The 19538-nt window shown below is 34.2% G+C and overlaps 1 protein-coding gene across 1 annotated transcript in view; it reads left to right on the top strand.

Moving 5' to 3' along the window:
- Positions 1 to 19538, top strand: part of LOC131428175 (uncharacterized) — a 67395-nt gene that overhangs the window by 43990 nt on the left and 3867 nt on the right. The window contains exons 2-3 of the mRNA XM_058591894.1: positions 606 to 843; positions 19421 to 19506. Of these exons, the coding sequence (XP_058447877.1) occupies positions 606 to 843; positions 19421 to 19506 (324 nt within the window). The remainder of the gene's footprint in view (positions 1 to 605; positions 844 to 19420; positions 19507 to 19538) is intronic.

A 19538-nucleotide genomic window follows, 5' to 3' on the forward strand; every position in this document is an offset into this window, starting at 1 on the left:
ACCCCAATCATCGCAAATATGATGAACGGGGTGATTGATGCTCCTAAGCTACGTTCAAAAGTCAATTTCAGAACATATTTCACTTTATTTTTATATAATGAGCCGATAGTTGCATGTATTCGAACGTTTACTTCTGTGGAAAATTTTTTCGAGTTTGGAGAATCATTTAGTAGCTTTGTTGAGAAAATTGAATGATCTGTTGCCCCTTGGCGTTTTCGTTTTTAATTTGCACTACACCGGTGCAGTGCTACACTGAAGCATGCATAAACGAACAAAAATGACGAAAACATAAACAGTAACCATTGACTATAATTAACGATTCCATTGCACAGAGCTACACCAAACTTTTGATGAGTGCTACACCAGTGGTATCGGTGCAGAAAAAGTGTAGCACTGGTGTAGTGCAATTGATAAGAACGAACGGTTGAGGTGCAGCTTTCGCTACACCGGTGTAGTGCAATTTAAAAACGAAAACGACATAAATGTTTTACACAAACATCGTATGGTGTTATTTATAATATGTAATTTATAAAGAATGTTCTAAGAACAAGTGAAAATGTCTAATAACTTATCTAACATAACAAAAAATAATTCTCTTTTCACAGTGTCTCTCCTGTTGGCTTTATTATCGTTGATATTTTTGTTGAAAATTTCACCCGGAGGACGGGAACCACCTCCACCAACGGTTGGCCAGGCGGTACTCGAGGACTACGCCATCGTATATGATGTGACTCTAGCACTGTGTGCTCTTTCGCTATCATTGAACTTGTGCTGTCTGCTAGTGTGTGCTATTCAATTCTTATTTGCTGTTAAATTAGTTCGTGCACCTGCAACTACCGGAAGGTAAGTTTTCGTCTGAAATGATGCATACAATGAAGATAAGCGGAAAGAAAGCGCGTCCCTTCTCCGAGCTGCTTTTGTATTAGTAGAGTACATATAGATATGAATGTATGAAATTTTTAACGGAAAAACGACTCACAGTATGTTTTAACTTTAGGGACTTTCATGGCTATCATTTATTGGCCGAATGTACAGTGGTTTGAATCGATGAAAACGTAAACTGAATTCTCTAGCTGGTAAACCGTTGATCCGATATACATAGTTTCTTTGGAGAACTCATTCACAAAAGTATACCTCGTGATTTGACCACAATAAAAAATGTGCAAAGCCTACTACGATAAAACCTCATTTCAACAACTTTTTTCCCTTAATGCCCCGTTTACACCTCTGCTGGCTGCCAGCATGCTAGTGCCAGTATACTGCCCTCTTAGACAAAAAACGTTCAACGGTGGTCTTTCGTTGGTCTAATACTTTGGATCATTGGACCACAGTTGAACGTTTTTTCCTAAGAGGGCAGTACACTGGCACCAGCATGCTGGGAGCCAGCAGTTGTGTAAACGGGGCATAAGATATAGGAAAACGATGTCTACTACAAAGTTTTAGAACCTTTAACGAGAAAAAACTTTCCCGAAGGAGCCATAGGTCTAACGCAAAAAGTTTTGGATATATGAAGCATTTTCGTTTGAAACCACTTAAAATCAATTTTTTGTACATAACTTTTTTCACAATTATTTTCAGTGTCTACTATGTTAGAGACAATTACTAAAACCTATTTTAATCCACGTAGTGTTGTAATGATGCCTTTCTCATATTACTCATTACATCATAAATATAACCGTGAAATTCGCAAAAACAACTGTTTATTGGATAGAAATAGAAAAATGTGTTCGGACCTACCCAAGTAGCAAATGTAACTTATCGAAATTTCAAGATGTTCTACAATTGCTTTAGAATTATTATATATGTTATCAATGTTCAGACAGATTTTTAAACATATTTAAATTGATTGTGCAATTTATCCTTGTAAACTTTCACAATACTACCGAAAAAATCACTGTAGATCTACTTCCAGTACGTCTAAATCAACTATGCAGCAGCTCACCAACTTGTCCATATTGCACTAACAGTTCTAGAAGTAACTACACCAAATGTGCAACTTATAAACAAATTTCCAAATTGTATTGGACACAAAATATGTCGAAATGATTATTAATCTCTTGTGGAAGAGAAATTAACAAAATGATGCTCTCCTGAAGATAAAAACTGATACGCCGAATCATAACATTACTGTGAAAAAAAGTTTCTGTTAAGTCTGCATAATTTTGGCTGCCTCATAAAATTGTAGGTCAGTGTGAGCAGTTTTCTTCATTTATAGAAAAACAATGATATGAAATCCAAAACTAACAAAAACGTTATGCAAGATTTATCTATTCGAAATAAAAACAAAACTTACAAAGATGAGAATATTATCATAAATGTTGCAGAAATACAAAATTACATACGCAATGAAAACAAAATTAAATCAGAACAATTGTGTTTGGTTTTCATCTTGTGAAATAATGAGCAGATCTGACATCACTTTTGAACGAAAAGTTAAGTTCATTAAAGTAACTCTCATGCCACTGTTTGTGCAACTTGTTTGTACAGCTCCAACATATGGGCTTGCCAAAATAATACCTACAGTGCGTATCACAAATGTCGGGCCCGTTAAGAATCTTTACACTGTATTGTTACTCAATTCAACTAGTTTGTTTAAAATAAAAACAAAACGTATAATATTTCTCTCTGAAGTATTCACATGTTAATGTATACCGTTATTTAAATAATATAAATCATTACGTTGCGTGAACCATTTTCTATTCAACTCACTGTTACCATCGATGCCATATTAGAAAAAAGAAAAATTCATTTGGAGATTTTTCAGGTTCAATAAAACATTAGTTCGATCAAAACCGTCTGGAAATTTTAAGTATGCTTGAATACACGTATTTTAAACACCATTCCGATGATTTTCTTTAAAAATAATAGATTGTTATTTTCACAGAAATTGGTGTACAATCATCAAAACACGTTAATTCAAAGGCACTTGAAAATTTCATGCGTACGAATACATGTTTCACCATAAAAACGCAGTTCGTTGTCGTTTTTTCATTCACAAAAACACAAAAGATCAGTTCTACAATATGTAGCATTATCATTTTTCATGTGTAGGTTATTTTACAAGATCCATGTTTGTGTTAAGAACAGTTGTATTGAAAACCAAATTTGAAACTTATTTATTAGAACATAGGTTTGTTATGTTTTTGTAAACGTCATTCCATTTCTTGTTTACAGTAGGTAGTAGTTTTCACGAGTTTCACAATTGTTTTTTCGCTGATTTTATGACTGCCTCTGTGATGGGATCGACGCATGAGTTTTGTATCAGTTGCACGATAATTGTGAATAAATGTTCGTAATAACGGAAGAACTTAAAGATATGTTGCACACCACAGAAAATTGCGCTTTTTCCATAACACAACAGTTACAAGAATAGTAACATAAACTTACTTGATAAATTGCACAATCAGTAGAAAAATACAGGACAACAACTTAACATGCTACTTGGGTAATCTCAAAAATTCTACAAATCCTGTTTAACCTGTAGTTCCGGAACCGAAAGTAGTATCCACAACAAATTAAAGAATAAGTTTGTGAAAACCGATTTCGCCATCTCCAAGAAAAGTGAGTGAGATCCTTTTTGCAGTTTTTAATCACCATTTCCAATTCTTCCGAAACCGGATTCAGATAAACGGAATAGCCAAAGTTGGTTCGTTTGCTACCAACAAATATGAATTACAAATTGGAACAGTTTTGAACGTAGTTAAACCTATACTTACTATCTCATGGTCTATTTCGATTAAACCAATTAAACGAAATCTAACAAACGAAACGAACCTGCGTTTCTGTTACTTCTGCATATGTAAGTCAAGCTAAACAGCATTAATCAGCAGCATAAAACATGTAGTAGGATTATTATTATAATAACAATAATAATAATAATAATAATAATAATTTTTATTATTATTATTATTATTATTATTATTATTATTATTATTATTATTATTATTATTATTATTATTATTATTATTATTATTAATGATATCACTACACAACGTGTACAAAATAGCACAAAGCACGCCTTGTTCGTTTTGTGTTTTCTTCTTCTTTTGGTGTTGTACATAATGTCACTCTATATGGCGATTTGATAACTTTGATAACTTCTACAAATTTTCAGGATATTGTAAGACCTTTCATTTGAATCATGGTTTGCGAAAATCGGTTGAGTTGTTCCAGAGATAATTGAGTGTGAACTTTTTCTTAAATTTTTACATATTACCATATAACTCCGGAACCGGAAGTCACATTCAAATGAAATTCAATAGCCACCTATGGGACCATAATACCATTTATTTGAATCTTAGTTTGTGGAAATCGGTTCAGCTATCTCTGAAAAAAGTGAGTGTATATTTTTTTCATTTTTTTTTTGGTACATATCATCCTATATCTTCGGAACCGGAAGTCGGATCGGAATGAATTCAATAGCAGGCTATGGGACTATGAGACCTTTCATTTGAATCTTTGTTTGTGAAAATCGGTTCAGCCATCGCTGAGAAAAGTGAGTGCATATTTTTGTTACACACACACACACACACACACACACACACACACACACACACACACACACACACACACACACACACACACACACACACAAACACGCACACACACAGACATTTGCTCAGTTCGTCGAGCTGAGTCGAATGGTATATGACATTCGGCCCTCCGGGCCTTGGTTAAAAAGTCAATTTTCACAGTGATTGCATAGCCTTTCTATATGAGAAAGGCAAAAACGTAAAATTACACATTTTTGTTGAAGACTGTGCACGGTTTGGCCTTTTTCTTTAAACTTTTATATACACTAACTTTAACTACTAATAGGAAGCAGGGTCGCAGACCAAAAGGCACATACATATACTTTTAGGAAAGCTTAAATCAAGTAATATAACGTTACGAAGTGTGTAGCCTTTTTAAATTGTGTAAATAAGACAACGAAATATAGAGTGCTTTTTTGACCATTTTCTTAGGGAAAACGTACATTAATAAAATTATTTATCTTCATATCACGCGTTTTTGCCTTTTCTCATATAGCAAGGCTGTGCAATCACTGTGAAAATCGACTTTTTAACCGAGGCCATATACCATTCGACTCAGCTCGACGAACTGAACAAATGTATGTGTGTGTGTGTGTGTGTGTGCGTGTGTGTGTGTGTGTGTGTAAGTGTATGTGTGTGTGCGCGCGTGTGTGTGTATGTAACAGAAATATGCACTCACTTTACTCAGAGATGACTAAACCGATTTTCAAAACCAAATTCAAATGAAAGGTCTCAGAGTCCCATAGACTGCTATTGTATTTCATTCCGATCCGACTTCCGGTTCCGGAGATATAGGATGATATTATTATCTCTGGAACAACTCAACCTATTTTCGCAAAGATTCAAATGAAAGGTCTTATAATATCCTAAAAATTTGTAGAACATTTTATCTGAATCCGACAACCGGTTCCGGAACTAAAGCGTGGTAAGGGGAAAATTACCAATTTTATTAGTATTTTTCCACGAACAATGGTTAAAACCAGGTACAAATCACATAAAACTGTCTGATAATTTTTGTAGTTTGCAGAGCTTGTTAGTTTGTGGGCATGAAAACTTAATTCGGCACTACTGGTCCCCTCTTTTCCTGTTCCAGGAGAACCGAAAGTGATGATGAAAAACCTCAAAAACAAAATTCACTTCGATTTCTCTGCGATGCTTGAACCGATTTTCACAAATCTTGATTTGAATTAAAGTTCAAACTGTCTTTAAAGCTACTGTGAAATTTCATCCGGATCCGACTTCCGGTTCCGCAGTTACAGGGATGAGTGTCAAAGTTTTTAAATCGCCATATTGAGTGACAATATGTACAACACCGAAGGAAGAAGAAAACACAAAACGAACAAGGCGTGCTTTGTTCTATTTCGTACCACGTTGTGTAGTGATGTCAATAATAATAATAATAATAATAATAATAATAATAATAATAATAATAATAATAATAATAATATTAATTATTATTATTATTATTATTATTATTATTATTATTATTATTATTATTATTATTATTATTATTATTATTATTATTATTATTATTAATATTATTATTATTATTATTATTATTATTATTATTATTATTATTATTATTATTATTATTATTATTATTATTTTTATAATCTCACTACATATTTTATGCTGCCGATTCATGCTGTTTTCCTTGACTTACATATGCAGAAGTAACAGAAACGCAGGTTCGTTCCGTTTGTTAGATTTCGTTTAATTGGTTTAATCGAAATAGAGATTGAGATAGTAAGTATAGGTTTAACTACGTTCAAAACTGTTTCAATTTGTAAGTCATATTTGTTGGTAGCAAACGAACCAACTTCAGCTATTTCGTTCATCTGGTTTCGGAAGAATTGGAAATAGTGATTAAAAACTGCAAAGAAGATCTCACACAATTTTCTTGGAGATGGTCAAATCGATTTTCACAAACTTTTAGGTTCAAAAGAAAAGTCTTACAGTTTCATACGGAATTCCTTAATTTGTTGTGGATACTACTTTCGGTTCTACAGGTTAAACAGGATTTATAGAGTTTGTGGGATAAGGTCCGAACAAATTTTCCTATTTCTTTTCAATAAACAGTTGATTTAGCGAATTTTACGGTTATATTTATGATGTAATGAGTAATATGAGAAAGGCATCATTACACCACTAGGTGGATTAAAATAGGTTTTTGTGATATCGACCGACCTTTAGGCAACAACTTTTGCAAGAAAGAATTGGATTGGAATTAAAAGAACGGATAAGGAATATTCTATTAAAAGAATAAGTAAAACTTGTCGAAAATTAATGAGCACGTTAACATGCTTCTTTAGTTTGATCAATTGCTCACAAGAATGCATCGTGAAATCACGAGGTATATTTTTGTGAACGAGTTCTCCACAGAAACTATGTATATCGGATCAACGATTTACCAGCTAGATAATTAAGTTCACTTTTTCTGTTGGATCAAGCAAACGGAACTTGTTATGAACTTAGCCGTGTTATGAACTTAGCAACCTAATAACCTAATGGTATATTTTAAACGTGTCTATAACTCTCGAGTTCGATTCAAGCATCGTCGAGAAATTTTGGAACACTGAAAACACTATGTTTTGTCGGTTAAGTCATATGCATAAGCTTATCGAAATTTTTTGATTATCTTCGAGAAGTTTAAGCCAATGAGTTAGTCGATTACATTACGTATACCATTATATTTCTAAAAGTAACAGTAATTTGATGTTCGAACTTAACTTTCGGTTCCGGTTCCGGAGTTATAAATAATGTATTTTTGCCTTCCTTATTTAGAAAGGTTATGCAATCACTGTGAAAACCGCCTTTTGAACCGAGGCCCGGAGGGTCGAGTGTCATATACCATTCGACTCAGTTCGTCGAGTACGCAAAATGCCTGTATGTATTTATGTGTGTGTATGTATGTATGTAACATTTCTTTGCACTCTCTTTTCTCGGAGATGGCTAAACGATTTTCATGAACGTAGATTCAAATGAAGGGTCTTGTAACCCCATACAAAGTTCTTGAATTTTATTCGAATCCGACTTCCGGTTCCAGAATTACAGGGTGGTATGTGCAAAAAAATGAATATAAGTGCACCTACTTTTCTCAGAGATGGCTAAACCGATACTCATAAACTCATATTCAAATAAAAAGTCAGAAATTATAGGGTGATTAGTGAAAAAATCCTATTTCAAACTACTTTCTTACTTTTCTCCGAGATGACATGACCGATTTTTCCGGAATTATAGAGTAAAATGTGTCACTTAAACCGACGAAACAAAACACTTAAAAATGTTTCTGAACTGTTTACAAAACTACACAAATCCATTATCAGTAGACAACTAAACAAACTAATTCCGGCTATCCTGATTTCCGGTCTCCGGTCCCGGAAGCACCGGAAATAGTGATCATATATTCCAGATTGGATCTCGTTCACTTTTCTCAGCGATGGTATGACCGATCTCCACAAACTTAGATTCAAGTGAAAGGTCTTACGGACCCATAGGGTAAACTGAATTTCATTCGGATCGGACTTCCGGTTTCGGAGTTATAGGTTAAAGTGTGTTATATATTGCACACCGTCACTTAAACCGGCGAAACAAAAACCGTATTTTTTAAACTGGTCTCAAAACTACACGAATCGATAGTCATTATCAGTAGGCAACTAAACAAATCCTGCTTCCCTGTTTCCGATAAACGACGGGAGTTAATATTCATATGCTCAAAAATTAATCTTACTCACTTCTCTTAGAGAGTAGAACTGATATTCCCAATCTTAGGGCAGACCCTGTCAGTTTGGATTGATCTTCAGTTCAGCAACGCCATCGCACGGCATCTCATTCAACATGTCAATTGTATGGGTGCGCAGTGCTGCTATTTTGGCGCGTACGAATTTGACATTTCTCTTCCAGCTCTCACATTTCCCTTTGTTCGGGAAATGTGAGAGCTGGATATCTTGTTAATATGATGTCTTTGCTTAGGGTCAAATGAAAGGTCTTATGGTCCTACCAAAAGTTACTGCATATTGTCGGATTCAACAAAAATTTAAACCGTCGTTTAGAGTACGATGTCAAAATCGCATAAATTCAAAAGTATAATTCAAAATTTAAATAAAAACTAATAGAGTTTGTACGACGTGTTAGTTGATGGCCATAGGAACCGACGATTTTACCACTCACTTCATTTTATTGTGCTACATTCTGTAGGTTATACTAGTTAGTGCACAAACAGTCCCTTGATTTCTTTCAAGAATCGAAAATAAGAATACCACCGTATTATCTATGAGAATATGATTAATATAAGACACCACTAGGTGGATTGAAACAGGGTTTTCGGAGATGGCTCAATCGATTCTTAGATTCAAATGTAACGTCTCGTAGTCCTATGCAAAATTCTTGTATTTAATTGGATCCGTTTAAAATTTCAGTGTTTCCGGGTTAACGTTTAAAATTTAAAACCGTCATTGAAAAAACCTTATTTAATCCACCTTGTGGTGTAATGTTGCCTTTCTCTTATTACTTATATTTTCAAAAACATCACTAGAAGATTCGCCCTATAATTTCATAATTCAGATTTATATGAAATTGCACAGTATCTTTTAAAACAATGAGAACTTTAACTTGAATCATGATTTGTGAAAATCGGTTTAACCGTTTCTGAGAAATCGAAGTGAGTTCCGTTTTTGGAGCTTTTCTTCACTATTACCGGTGCGTGCGGAAGCGGAGACCGGAGACTAGTACTCCCAAAGTAGATTTTTATATCTACTAACTAACAAGATCTGCCAACTAAATGAATTTACCAGTGAGTTTATTAAAAACCTCGTTTTGTCATCACTTTTGAAAAATACTTATGAAATTGAAAATTTTCCACTTATCGCGCTGTAATACCGGAACCGAAAGTTGGATTTGGAAAACTTTCCAGAAACTTTTTAAAGATTTTCAAGATCCTATATTTGCATCATAGTTTGTAAAAATCGGTTGAGAAATTTCCGAGAAAATTTAGTGCGCATTTTCTCATAGATTTTAAATCTAGGTTTGTGAAAGTCGGTCACGCCATTTCTGAGAAAAGTGAGTGACATTTATTTTCATTTTTTGGTGCATATCATCTTGTAATTCCGGAACCAGAAGTCTGATCGGGATAAAATTCAATATTGGTTTATGGGACCATAAGACCTTTCATTTGAATCTGAGTTTGTGAAACTCCGTTCAGCCATCTCTGAGAGATTCGAGTGAAATTATTTGTCATATATACACATACATACATACATACACACAGACATTTTGTGATCTCGACGAACTGAGTCGAATGGATATGACACTCGGAAGGCACCCGTTCAAAAGTCGGTTTTTACAGTGATTGCATAGCCTTCCTATATTAGAAAGGAAAAAGTACGAATGTGTAATGTCAGAGACATAACTGGATGTAGTGAATACGAATAAAACTGACGCGATTTCATTATACTGTCGAATTCGATTGTGTGAATTGTGAAACTTTTGACATCGATTATCTCAAGATGCTGTACAGGGTACATTTCTACCTTTTGGAAGGACCAAATTGTGGAACTCTCAACGATATTTAGCACAGTTCGGAACATTTTTCTCGAACGATTTTCGCACAGCAAAAGTGCGCCAAGCAAATCAAATTATTTTGGATTTTCACTAAACTGATTATTTTTACCTCCGATTTGCAAAGAAGTAATCTTAATAGTTCTTTAGATAACATTTAGAGCCACTAGAATGGCTGATTTTATATAATGTTGTCCACCTTTCGTTTTTCGTTTTCTTTCTCTCCAATGCAAACGACCAGAAGCTCTGTTGTATGATGTAATCGCTCTTGTTTGAGTTGAAACTAGTTTTGCGTACAAATCGCAATGTCGTCCTTGAGCGAAAAACCAAAGCGAAGGTAAAGAGTTTTCCGCGCTGTTTCCAATTTTGAGAAAACCTAATTTTTGAGTTATTTGTGGTTATCTCACATTGTTCAAAATATTATCCTAAATTCCTGATCATTGTTTTAATGAAATAGTGAAAGAGTTATTTATGCCATTAATACAAGTCGAGATATTCACGATTAAGTTCTGCCCATTCTTCCATATGGCTAATTTTGAAAAGGCGCCCCATAGTAAAGTAAGTCGTATTGACGACAAAAAGTGTGTTTAAAATTTAAAACCGCCATTCAAGGCGACAATGCAAAAGCGTTTAGAATTATCTGAATGTGACTCCACACTATTCCATTTTTAGGTCATGTTAGTTGACTACTAAACGATCCGATTTCGGTTATACTGGTCGCGAATTTCGTTTTCAGAAGTACCGGAAATTATGATTAAAAACTCTAAAATAAAATTTACTTCTTTTTCGGAGAAGCTAGACAAATTTTCTCAAACTTAGATTTAAGTGGAAGGTCTTGTCAGGGCTTCCGAGAAGGGGGGAGAGAGAGGGGTCGGTGAGGAGTGTATCCCTCCGTGTCCGAACTTTTTCAGGGCGAACATCCGTAGATAGTATTTCTTTTTCTTCATAATAAAAATATATCCGCAATAATCCAAATTTGTGTATCGTTGTGACCATACATGTATAAACAGCATGCTCAAGCAAGTAGAAGCGAAAAAAGGTGCCTGACGGGCTTCACTGGCCGAGTGCGGATAGGCCTTAAGATGCAATTCATGCGAGAGTGGCGTTTTGGTGAGGGGGAATACACGGAAGGTTTATTATCATGTATAGGGGCCCGTAATATTGCGATCCCCCGGGTCCGTATTTGCTTTTGGCTGCTCTGGTTCTTATAGCCTACTGAGCTCCAATTGAAGTTTATCGGGATCCTATTTTTGGCTATGGATAATCAGAACGATTAGTAACATCATTCTAATCGAATTTTCCGAGATGACTGGACCGCTTTAGTTTCAAGTAAACGATGTTATACTATCAATTCGGATTAACTAGTTGAATCCGAATCTATCTTCCGGCCTTGGGAGCAATAATCAATAATAATTGAAAATCTCAAACCATAATTCAAAGTGACGATGCAGAAGACGGAAGCATCAAAAGTAGCGCTCAGAAATTCCAAAATGGATCTAAAACGTTTTTTGGAAATAGGTAGACCGAATTCCAAAAACATAGATTCAAGAAAGGTATTTTGATCCAATAGGATTTTTCCTTTCTTATAAAATCGGAGGGGTTTTAGGGGTTCAAGCGCAAGGTCATGTAAGTTGTTTGTCATACGAACCGACTTCGGCTGTACCGGTCCCGCAATCCAGAAATAGTGGATAAACCCTCCAGAACGGTGCTCACTCGCTTTTCTTCGAGATAGCTGAACTAATTTACTCAAACTTTGATTCAAATGAATGGTCTAACGATCCTTTACAAAGTTTCTAAATTCGGAGTTTCGGAATTACCGGATGATGAGTGTTTGAAATTCATAGCCATCGTGTGGAGCGACGGTGTAAAGTAGGGGGAAATTTATCTAAATTCGACTCAAAACTATTCCAATGTATAGTTCATGTAAGTTGCTGGCCATACGAACCGACTTCAGCTATACAGGTCTCGGAAAGTTGTTCCGGAAGTACCGAAAATTGGAATCTAAATTTCCGTAACGTAGCTCACTTTTTTCCTAGATCAACCAATTTTCTCAAACAATTGGTAAAACGTAACTACTGAGCTGATTTCTCAAAACTAGTAAATAAATTCCTCTATTTCACAGGTCACAACCGATACACCGATTCCGAAAGGACCGGAAAAAATGGACAAAAACTTCCAAAACGAAACTTACTCACTTTGCTCCGAGATGGATAAACTGATTTTCTAGTACTTAGTTCCAATTGATAGGTCTTGCAGTAACTCACAAAATTCCTAAATTTTTCCGGATATGACTTTCAGGTTCCGTAATTATAGCGTGATAAGTGTTAGAAATCTCAAACCGACGTATAGAGAGACGATGTAAAAGACCTGAGTAGTAAATTTCTTTTATTGAAATTTGAAGATGTTCTACAATTGTTTCAGAATTGTTCTTTATGTTATATATGTTTAGAAAGCTATTTAAACATAATAAAATCGGTTGTGCAACTTATCATTGTTAAATTTCACAATACTACCGAAAAAATCACTATAGAACGACTTTGAATACATGTAAATATTTGTGCAGCAAATCACCAACTTGCTCATGTTGCACTAGCAGATATATAAGTTCTGCATATAATTTCAAACCGTCATGAAACAATGAAAATCTCTTGAGCTAGGAAAAGAGGTGAAATGACGCTCTCCGCAAGGTAAAAAATGATAAGTCGGATTGAAAGCCTTGCAATGAAATTAAAAACCTTGAAATGAAATTCAAAACAATATTATGAAATTCAAAACGAATGAAATTCGAAAAAGTTGTGCAAAATTTATTTGTTTGAAATGAGCGCAAAACTTGCAGACATGAGAACATTGACATAAAGGCTGCAGAAATTCAACATTAACACATGGATCAATAAGTCACGAGACTAAAGCAGAGATGGCGCTCGTAGTAAACCAGTAACCACGTCTTTCTAGAGTACTAACCTTTGCTTGAAACGGGTCAAAATTTTAAGTCGATCCGACCAGAAACAGCTGAGTTATCGAGGTTGGAGTAAAGTCGTTTTGTAGTTTGTTTGAAAAATGGAAAAAACCGAGTTTCGTGTTTTGATAAAACAATGTTTTTTAATGGGTAAAAACACCGTGCAAGCGAAACAATGGATTGAAAAATGTTATCCGGACTCTTGTCCATCAAAAGCAACGATTTGTCGGTGGTTCGCCGAGTTTAAATGCGGTCGTACCGACACAAATGACGCGGAACGCTCGGGTAGACCTGTGGAAGCCGTTACACCGGAAAATGTGAGTGAAGTGACAAAAGTTATAATGAAAGATCGTAAAGTGAAGCTCCGTGAGATTGCTGAGATGACACAGATATCATATGGAAGTGTATTTACTATCCTTCATGAAAAATTGAGCATGAAAAAGTTTTTTTTAAGTGGGTGCCGCGATGGATGCAATGCACCCTGCCACAAGTGGATAAAAACAATGGCGAAATTGAACGAATTTGGACCGGCTAAGATACTGTTTTGTTATTCAATTCAAATAGTATAATAAAAAACAAAAAGTAAAGCATTTATTTTTAAGATGTTCACATGCTCATGTTTCCTGTTCTTTAGATAATATAAATCATTACGTTGCGTAAAAAAATTGCGGAATGCTCTGATGGTTAGAAAGCAGATTGAGACACCCAAATCCTAAGGGAAATTGGTGTTTCATATTTTCTATGTAATTAATAATTATGTAATGAAAACCGCAAAAATGTTACTGCAGAGACGAGACTCAAACCCGTAGCAAACTCCTATCCGGGGAAATCGTATGTACAAATATATGTTTCGTAATAAAAATGCAGTTCGCTACTTTCTATTCACAAAAACACAAACGATCAATTCTGCAATATGTAGGATTATCATTTTCCATACTCAGAATATTTTCAAAGGTTCATGTTTGTGTAATATTTTCAAAAATGCATGTATTGAAAATTGAATGTGGAACTTATCCATGTGAAATTAATTTTAGTATATTTTTATTAAACATCAATTCTTGTTTACATTACGTAGTAGTTTACACGAGTTTCACAATTGTTTTAATTATATCAGACGCAACAACATTCGATTCTTTATGTGGTCACACACACACACACACACACACACACACACACACATATATATATATATATATATATATATATATATATATATATATATATATATATATATATATATATATATACAGGGTGATTTTTTAAGAGCTTGAGAACTTTTTTAAACAATAAAACGCATAAAATTTGCAAAATCTCATCGGTTCTTTATTTTAAACGTTAGATTGGTACATGACATTTACTTTTTGAAGATAATTTCATTTAAATGTTGACCGCGGCTGCGTCTTAGGTGGTCCATTCGGAAAGTCCGCTTTTTTATCGACAAATTTTGTTCAGCGATGAGGCTCATTTCTGGTTGAATGGCTACGTAAATAAGCAAAATTGCCGCATTTGGAGTGAAGAGCAACCAGAAGCCGTTCAAGAACTGCCCATGCATCCCGAAAAATGCACTGTTTGGTGTGGTTTGTACGCTGGTGGAATCATTGGACCGTATTTTTTCAAAGATGCTGTTGGACGCAACGTTACAGTGAATGGCGATCGCTATCGTTCGATGCTAACAAACTTTTTGTTGCCAAAAATGGAAGAACTGAACTTGGTTGACATGTGGTTTCAACAAGATGGCGCTACATGCCACACAGCTCGCGATTCTATGGCCATTTTGAGGGAAAACTTCGGAGAACAATTCATCTCAAGAAATGGACCGGTAAGTTGGCCACCAAGATCATGCGATTTGACGCCCTTAGACTATTTTTTGTGGGGCTACGTCAAGTCTAAAGTCTACAGAAATAAGCCAGTAACTATTCCAGCTTTGGAAGACAACATTTCCGAAGAAATTCGGGCTATTCCGGCCGAAATGCTCGAAAAAGTTGCCCAAAATTGGACTTTCCGAATGGACCACCTAAGACGCAGCCGCGGTCAACATTTGAATGAAATTATCTTCAAAAAGTAAATGTCATGTACCAATCTAACGTTTAAAATAAAGAACCGATGAGATTTTGCAAATTTTATGCGTTTTATTGTTTAAAAAAGTTCTCAAGCTCTTAAAAAATCACCCTGTATATATATATATATATATATATATATATATATATATATATATATATATATATATATATATATATATATATATATATATATATATATATATATATATATATATATATATATATATATATATATATATATATATATATATATATATATATATATATATATATATATATATATATATATATATATATATATATATATATATATATATATATATATATATATATATATATATATATATATATATATACTTTGAAATAGCTCCGTATATTGTTTAGGTTACGTAGAGATGGAAAGGGAAAAAATAATATTAGGTCAGGGTTAAGGAAAATCAAAATTTCAAAACCTCACTGCAGAAAATTTCAGTACTGAAAAAAAAAACAAATATATAATTATTTAGAAGGTCTCAGACATGTGTTACAGAAATAACAAGATAGTAAACGTAAAGAAATGTAATACAATAACAGTTCCAGTGGAAAAGTTTAAGGTGTCTATTAGGGACACCGAGAAATAGGTACATCAGCAATCTTCAGTAACATTATTTTTTTTATCTTCGGGCCCCTCCCGAAACGAAATCCTGGGTACGGGCCTGGTTATATCTCAACCCTTCGCAGAATTCAGAATGCAGAATACATAAATTCGCAGATGAACAAAAACTGAACCTTTCTGAAAATGTTCAGCGTAGGGTAGTTGATAAGTGTATTTGAATTTTTTTGGCACTACCATGTTGGTGAAATAATTAATAAAAGCAGCAAATGCTGTGATCAATAATAGTTACATGAATATATTAATAAAAACAATCACAAATCATGTAATGCAGCTGATTAAAAATATTAACCGATTTAGCTTAAATAAACACAGAAGTAACATAAGCGCAGGCTACCACTACACCAATTCAAACGAGCCATTCAAACGCTGCGCCTACTGTGTGTTCGAGATATTCTGACAATACTGCGCTCCTGTTACTTCTAAAAATCAAATTCATGCTAAATAGCGTTTTATTCGGTTTAATCCAAACAGTGCAGTGTTTAGATTAAACCTAGCTGGAATTAAAGCAGTCTTTTGTAGCTATAATTTGAAATGTGGAAAAATATATTGTTGTTCGTATTGACTAGCCTGCGTACATCGAAAATATCGCAGTTATTATTCCTCAGTTGCAAATTTATTTGGCAGAGGTTTTTGTATGGATGAAAATATAATAATAAAATCTTGCACGAATCACTTCAGTGGCGAACTGCAGCGTAGTGGAAATTAAGCATCGAAATTTCATCGGAGACACTTCTTTAGCGATATTTTTGTGGGTGAAAATTCGTCATTAAGTTTCGCTGACACAAAAAATCACTTGTGAACTTCGAGGTTCAGAGTTTTGTGGATGCTTGTTTCGTGAATTAATATCTCGGAAGTGATTTTTCCAGTCACTGAGTTTTTTTAGGGAAATCTCTTGAGTTGATTTGTTCACGAGTGATCATGAAATGAACTTTTTGTTTTCATGATTTTTCTAACAACGGTAACGGTACCCACATTCATCTCTGCTCCTGTAGTCATCTCTAATACGAAAATCATTACTTAGAGTGAGATCTCCTGCCTCTGTTCGATAGATCGACTTTAAGGGCAAGATGAAATTAGGAGCGTTCGCGTATCTATAGCAGCAATATTGAACAATTTTCGAGCTTTTTTTCTGCGGTTTTGCTTCTTAGAGCCAAGGCAAAGATATTGTATCCGATTCTATCACAATTTGTTGATTGAGAGTCGAGTAATCGGTAAAATAACATGACGACTCTATCAATGTGATGACTAATGGTACAATAGCCCTATTTGAGAAAATAACATTTCGTTAAAATTAAACAAACTGTTTTTATAGAATAATCGTATAAAATAGTTTTCTGTAACATCACACGGAAATAAATCCGTTACCGGCATTTTAAATTCTCATGAAACCATTACGATTTTTCTTGAATTTTCGATCAAATCATGATGAATAAATCTTCTCCCATGAAGATTAATTATGATCTGAGAATGTGTTATTTAAGGAAAGTATTTCATTCAAAATTTGTAGCTCCAAATTTCTACCCAGATATAACTTTAAACCTGCCTCAAGTGATGTAATGGATTGCTCGATAGAGTAAGGTGAAATATAGTCTAAAAAAAGGCGCGCAAAATTTTATCCGCTTGAGTTGACCGAATCGTCGCACAAAGCATATCAAGAAAAATCGACACATAGGAACCAGCAGTATTTTTGATTGAGCGCAGTGGGCTTACCACTCGTTTTGTTGGATTGTAAAAAAGTGTCATTGATTCTTAATGAATTTTTGAGCACTTCACACTTTGAACATATCCTAATTCAATCGTTATCGTTAGTGATTACTATTACACTAGAACTAAAAATCATTATTATGTAATTATGATTGACTAACATGAGGTTATGTGCATATGTGTTGATTAACTTGCTTACCATGTATATACCTGAGTTTAGTAGGAAGCATGGATTCTCCTTCAAAAGAACGATTCAAAACAAGAAAACATTCAAGTATTTTCGATATCTTTGACAATAGTTCACCTTTCACACCGTGGAGTTGAAATTTATGTAAAAGTATTCACTTGACACGCATGATAGTGCACGGTCGAATATCCTTATCGAATAAAACTATGTTAAAATAAATTACTGGACTCTAATGACTACCAATATATTCCATTCTAATTCACTTTAATTGTCGTCTTCGAATAAGTAGAAAGTATTTTTCTTTTTGTCAATAAGATCGTAGCACTAGCTATGTAATCAAAGCTATGATATGAATCGGTCAAACTCCACAATAAACGTAATACCAAGACTTTGACGATGTTGTTTCGAGTTTTTGCCTTTATCATATAGAAAGGTTATGCAATAGGTTGGAACAAAATATTGATATCAGCTCCACCAAACTTTTCGTATTCCTTTTGGATCCCATTAACATCATGCAAAATTTTAGCTCGATCGGAGAAACTATATTTTCGCGCCGCGGTTTGAAGTTTGTATGGGATTTAGTATGGAGAAACTCACTTTTAACAAAAAAAATCGGCTGGAGATCATCCTATGAACTCTAAAAATCAGTGCATACACAGAAAAAAATAATGAATTTTACAGATGACAGAATTCTACAAACGATACAATCCACAACTACTTAATTTTTCAAATGACGCAATATTCCACTCGCACAGAATTTTACATGTTCCGAGTGTAATTTGCACTCGGCTACCAAGTGCTGCTGTATGGATTTATATTTATCAGTTTTTCAATGAACAGATATGAGCTCTGTGTTTCAGTCTAGTAACCGATGTGCTTGTGATCTAATGTTTCTCGGTTCGAGTCGCGCTGCTGCTATCGACTATTTGTTTTTCATTTCATTTGAATTCAAGACCTGTAATTTTAAAATTACACAATTTTACATGTTCTTGAAGATAAATTTGTATGAAATACGACGCTGCATTTATGTGCATCGTATAAGATGTAAAATCACAAGATTTTTTCAAACTGTGTATGTTATTTTCGTAGGAAATTTATCGAGCAGGAAAACTTTACAAGACAGTAAAACAATCGGACATTTGTAGAAAAAGTTATTAAAGGAAACCCGACTCCAGGCCCCATAGGGTTTACAATATGTGTTATGTTCTGTGTAAGCCACACAGAAATGAAATTTACACGAGATGTAAATCAATAGTAACATGAAATAGACATGGGTTGAATCGAAATTTTTAATGAAAACCTTAATCGATTCAAAACTAAATTGCATTGGATTGAATTTTCAATGAATATAACTGTATCTTTCAATTAACGCTGATTTTGCGATTAAATTGTATTGAAACGTACAAAATTGTAAAGTAGTTTTATGTTTAATTACCTGCTCCAAATATGTGCATGAAAATAGATGTAAATTCACAAAATATTTTTATCTGTGCAAACCTGTGTGAATCAAAGGTAAAATTTGTAATTTCGTCTTTGAGAGTCTTTGACCTCGACGATGGGCAGAGTAGGATTATTTGCTTTATGCTTTCGTTGAATACACACACATTTCAATGCACTAAGCTTGATCATTCGTCCAAAAAATTAGTATTGGAATAATAGTATAAGCTATGACTAAGTGCGTTCCAACTAGAAACGTTTTAATGAGTTAATATTGTTCGATATCGTACTAATCCCAAAATTAAATACGGTTTTATTTCTATTTTTTCACAGAGGCAATAAATACTTACAAAAATCAAGTGTCAGTCGAGTTTGTGCCGTTGGAGGATTTTTTATATCTATTCCAATATTTTTGACAGGTAACGTTTTTTTCAATGCTTTGCATTTTGTA

Source organism: Malaya genurostris, chromosome 2 (assembly GCF_030247185.1).
Source record: "Malaya genurostris strain Urasoe2022 chromosome 2, Malgen_1.1, whole genome shotgun sequence".
Taxonomy (NCBI): domain Eukaryota; kingdom Metazoa; phylum Arthropoda; class Insecta; order Diptera; family Culicidae; genus Malaya; species Malaya genurostris.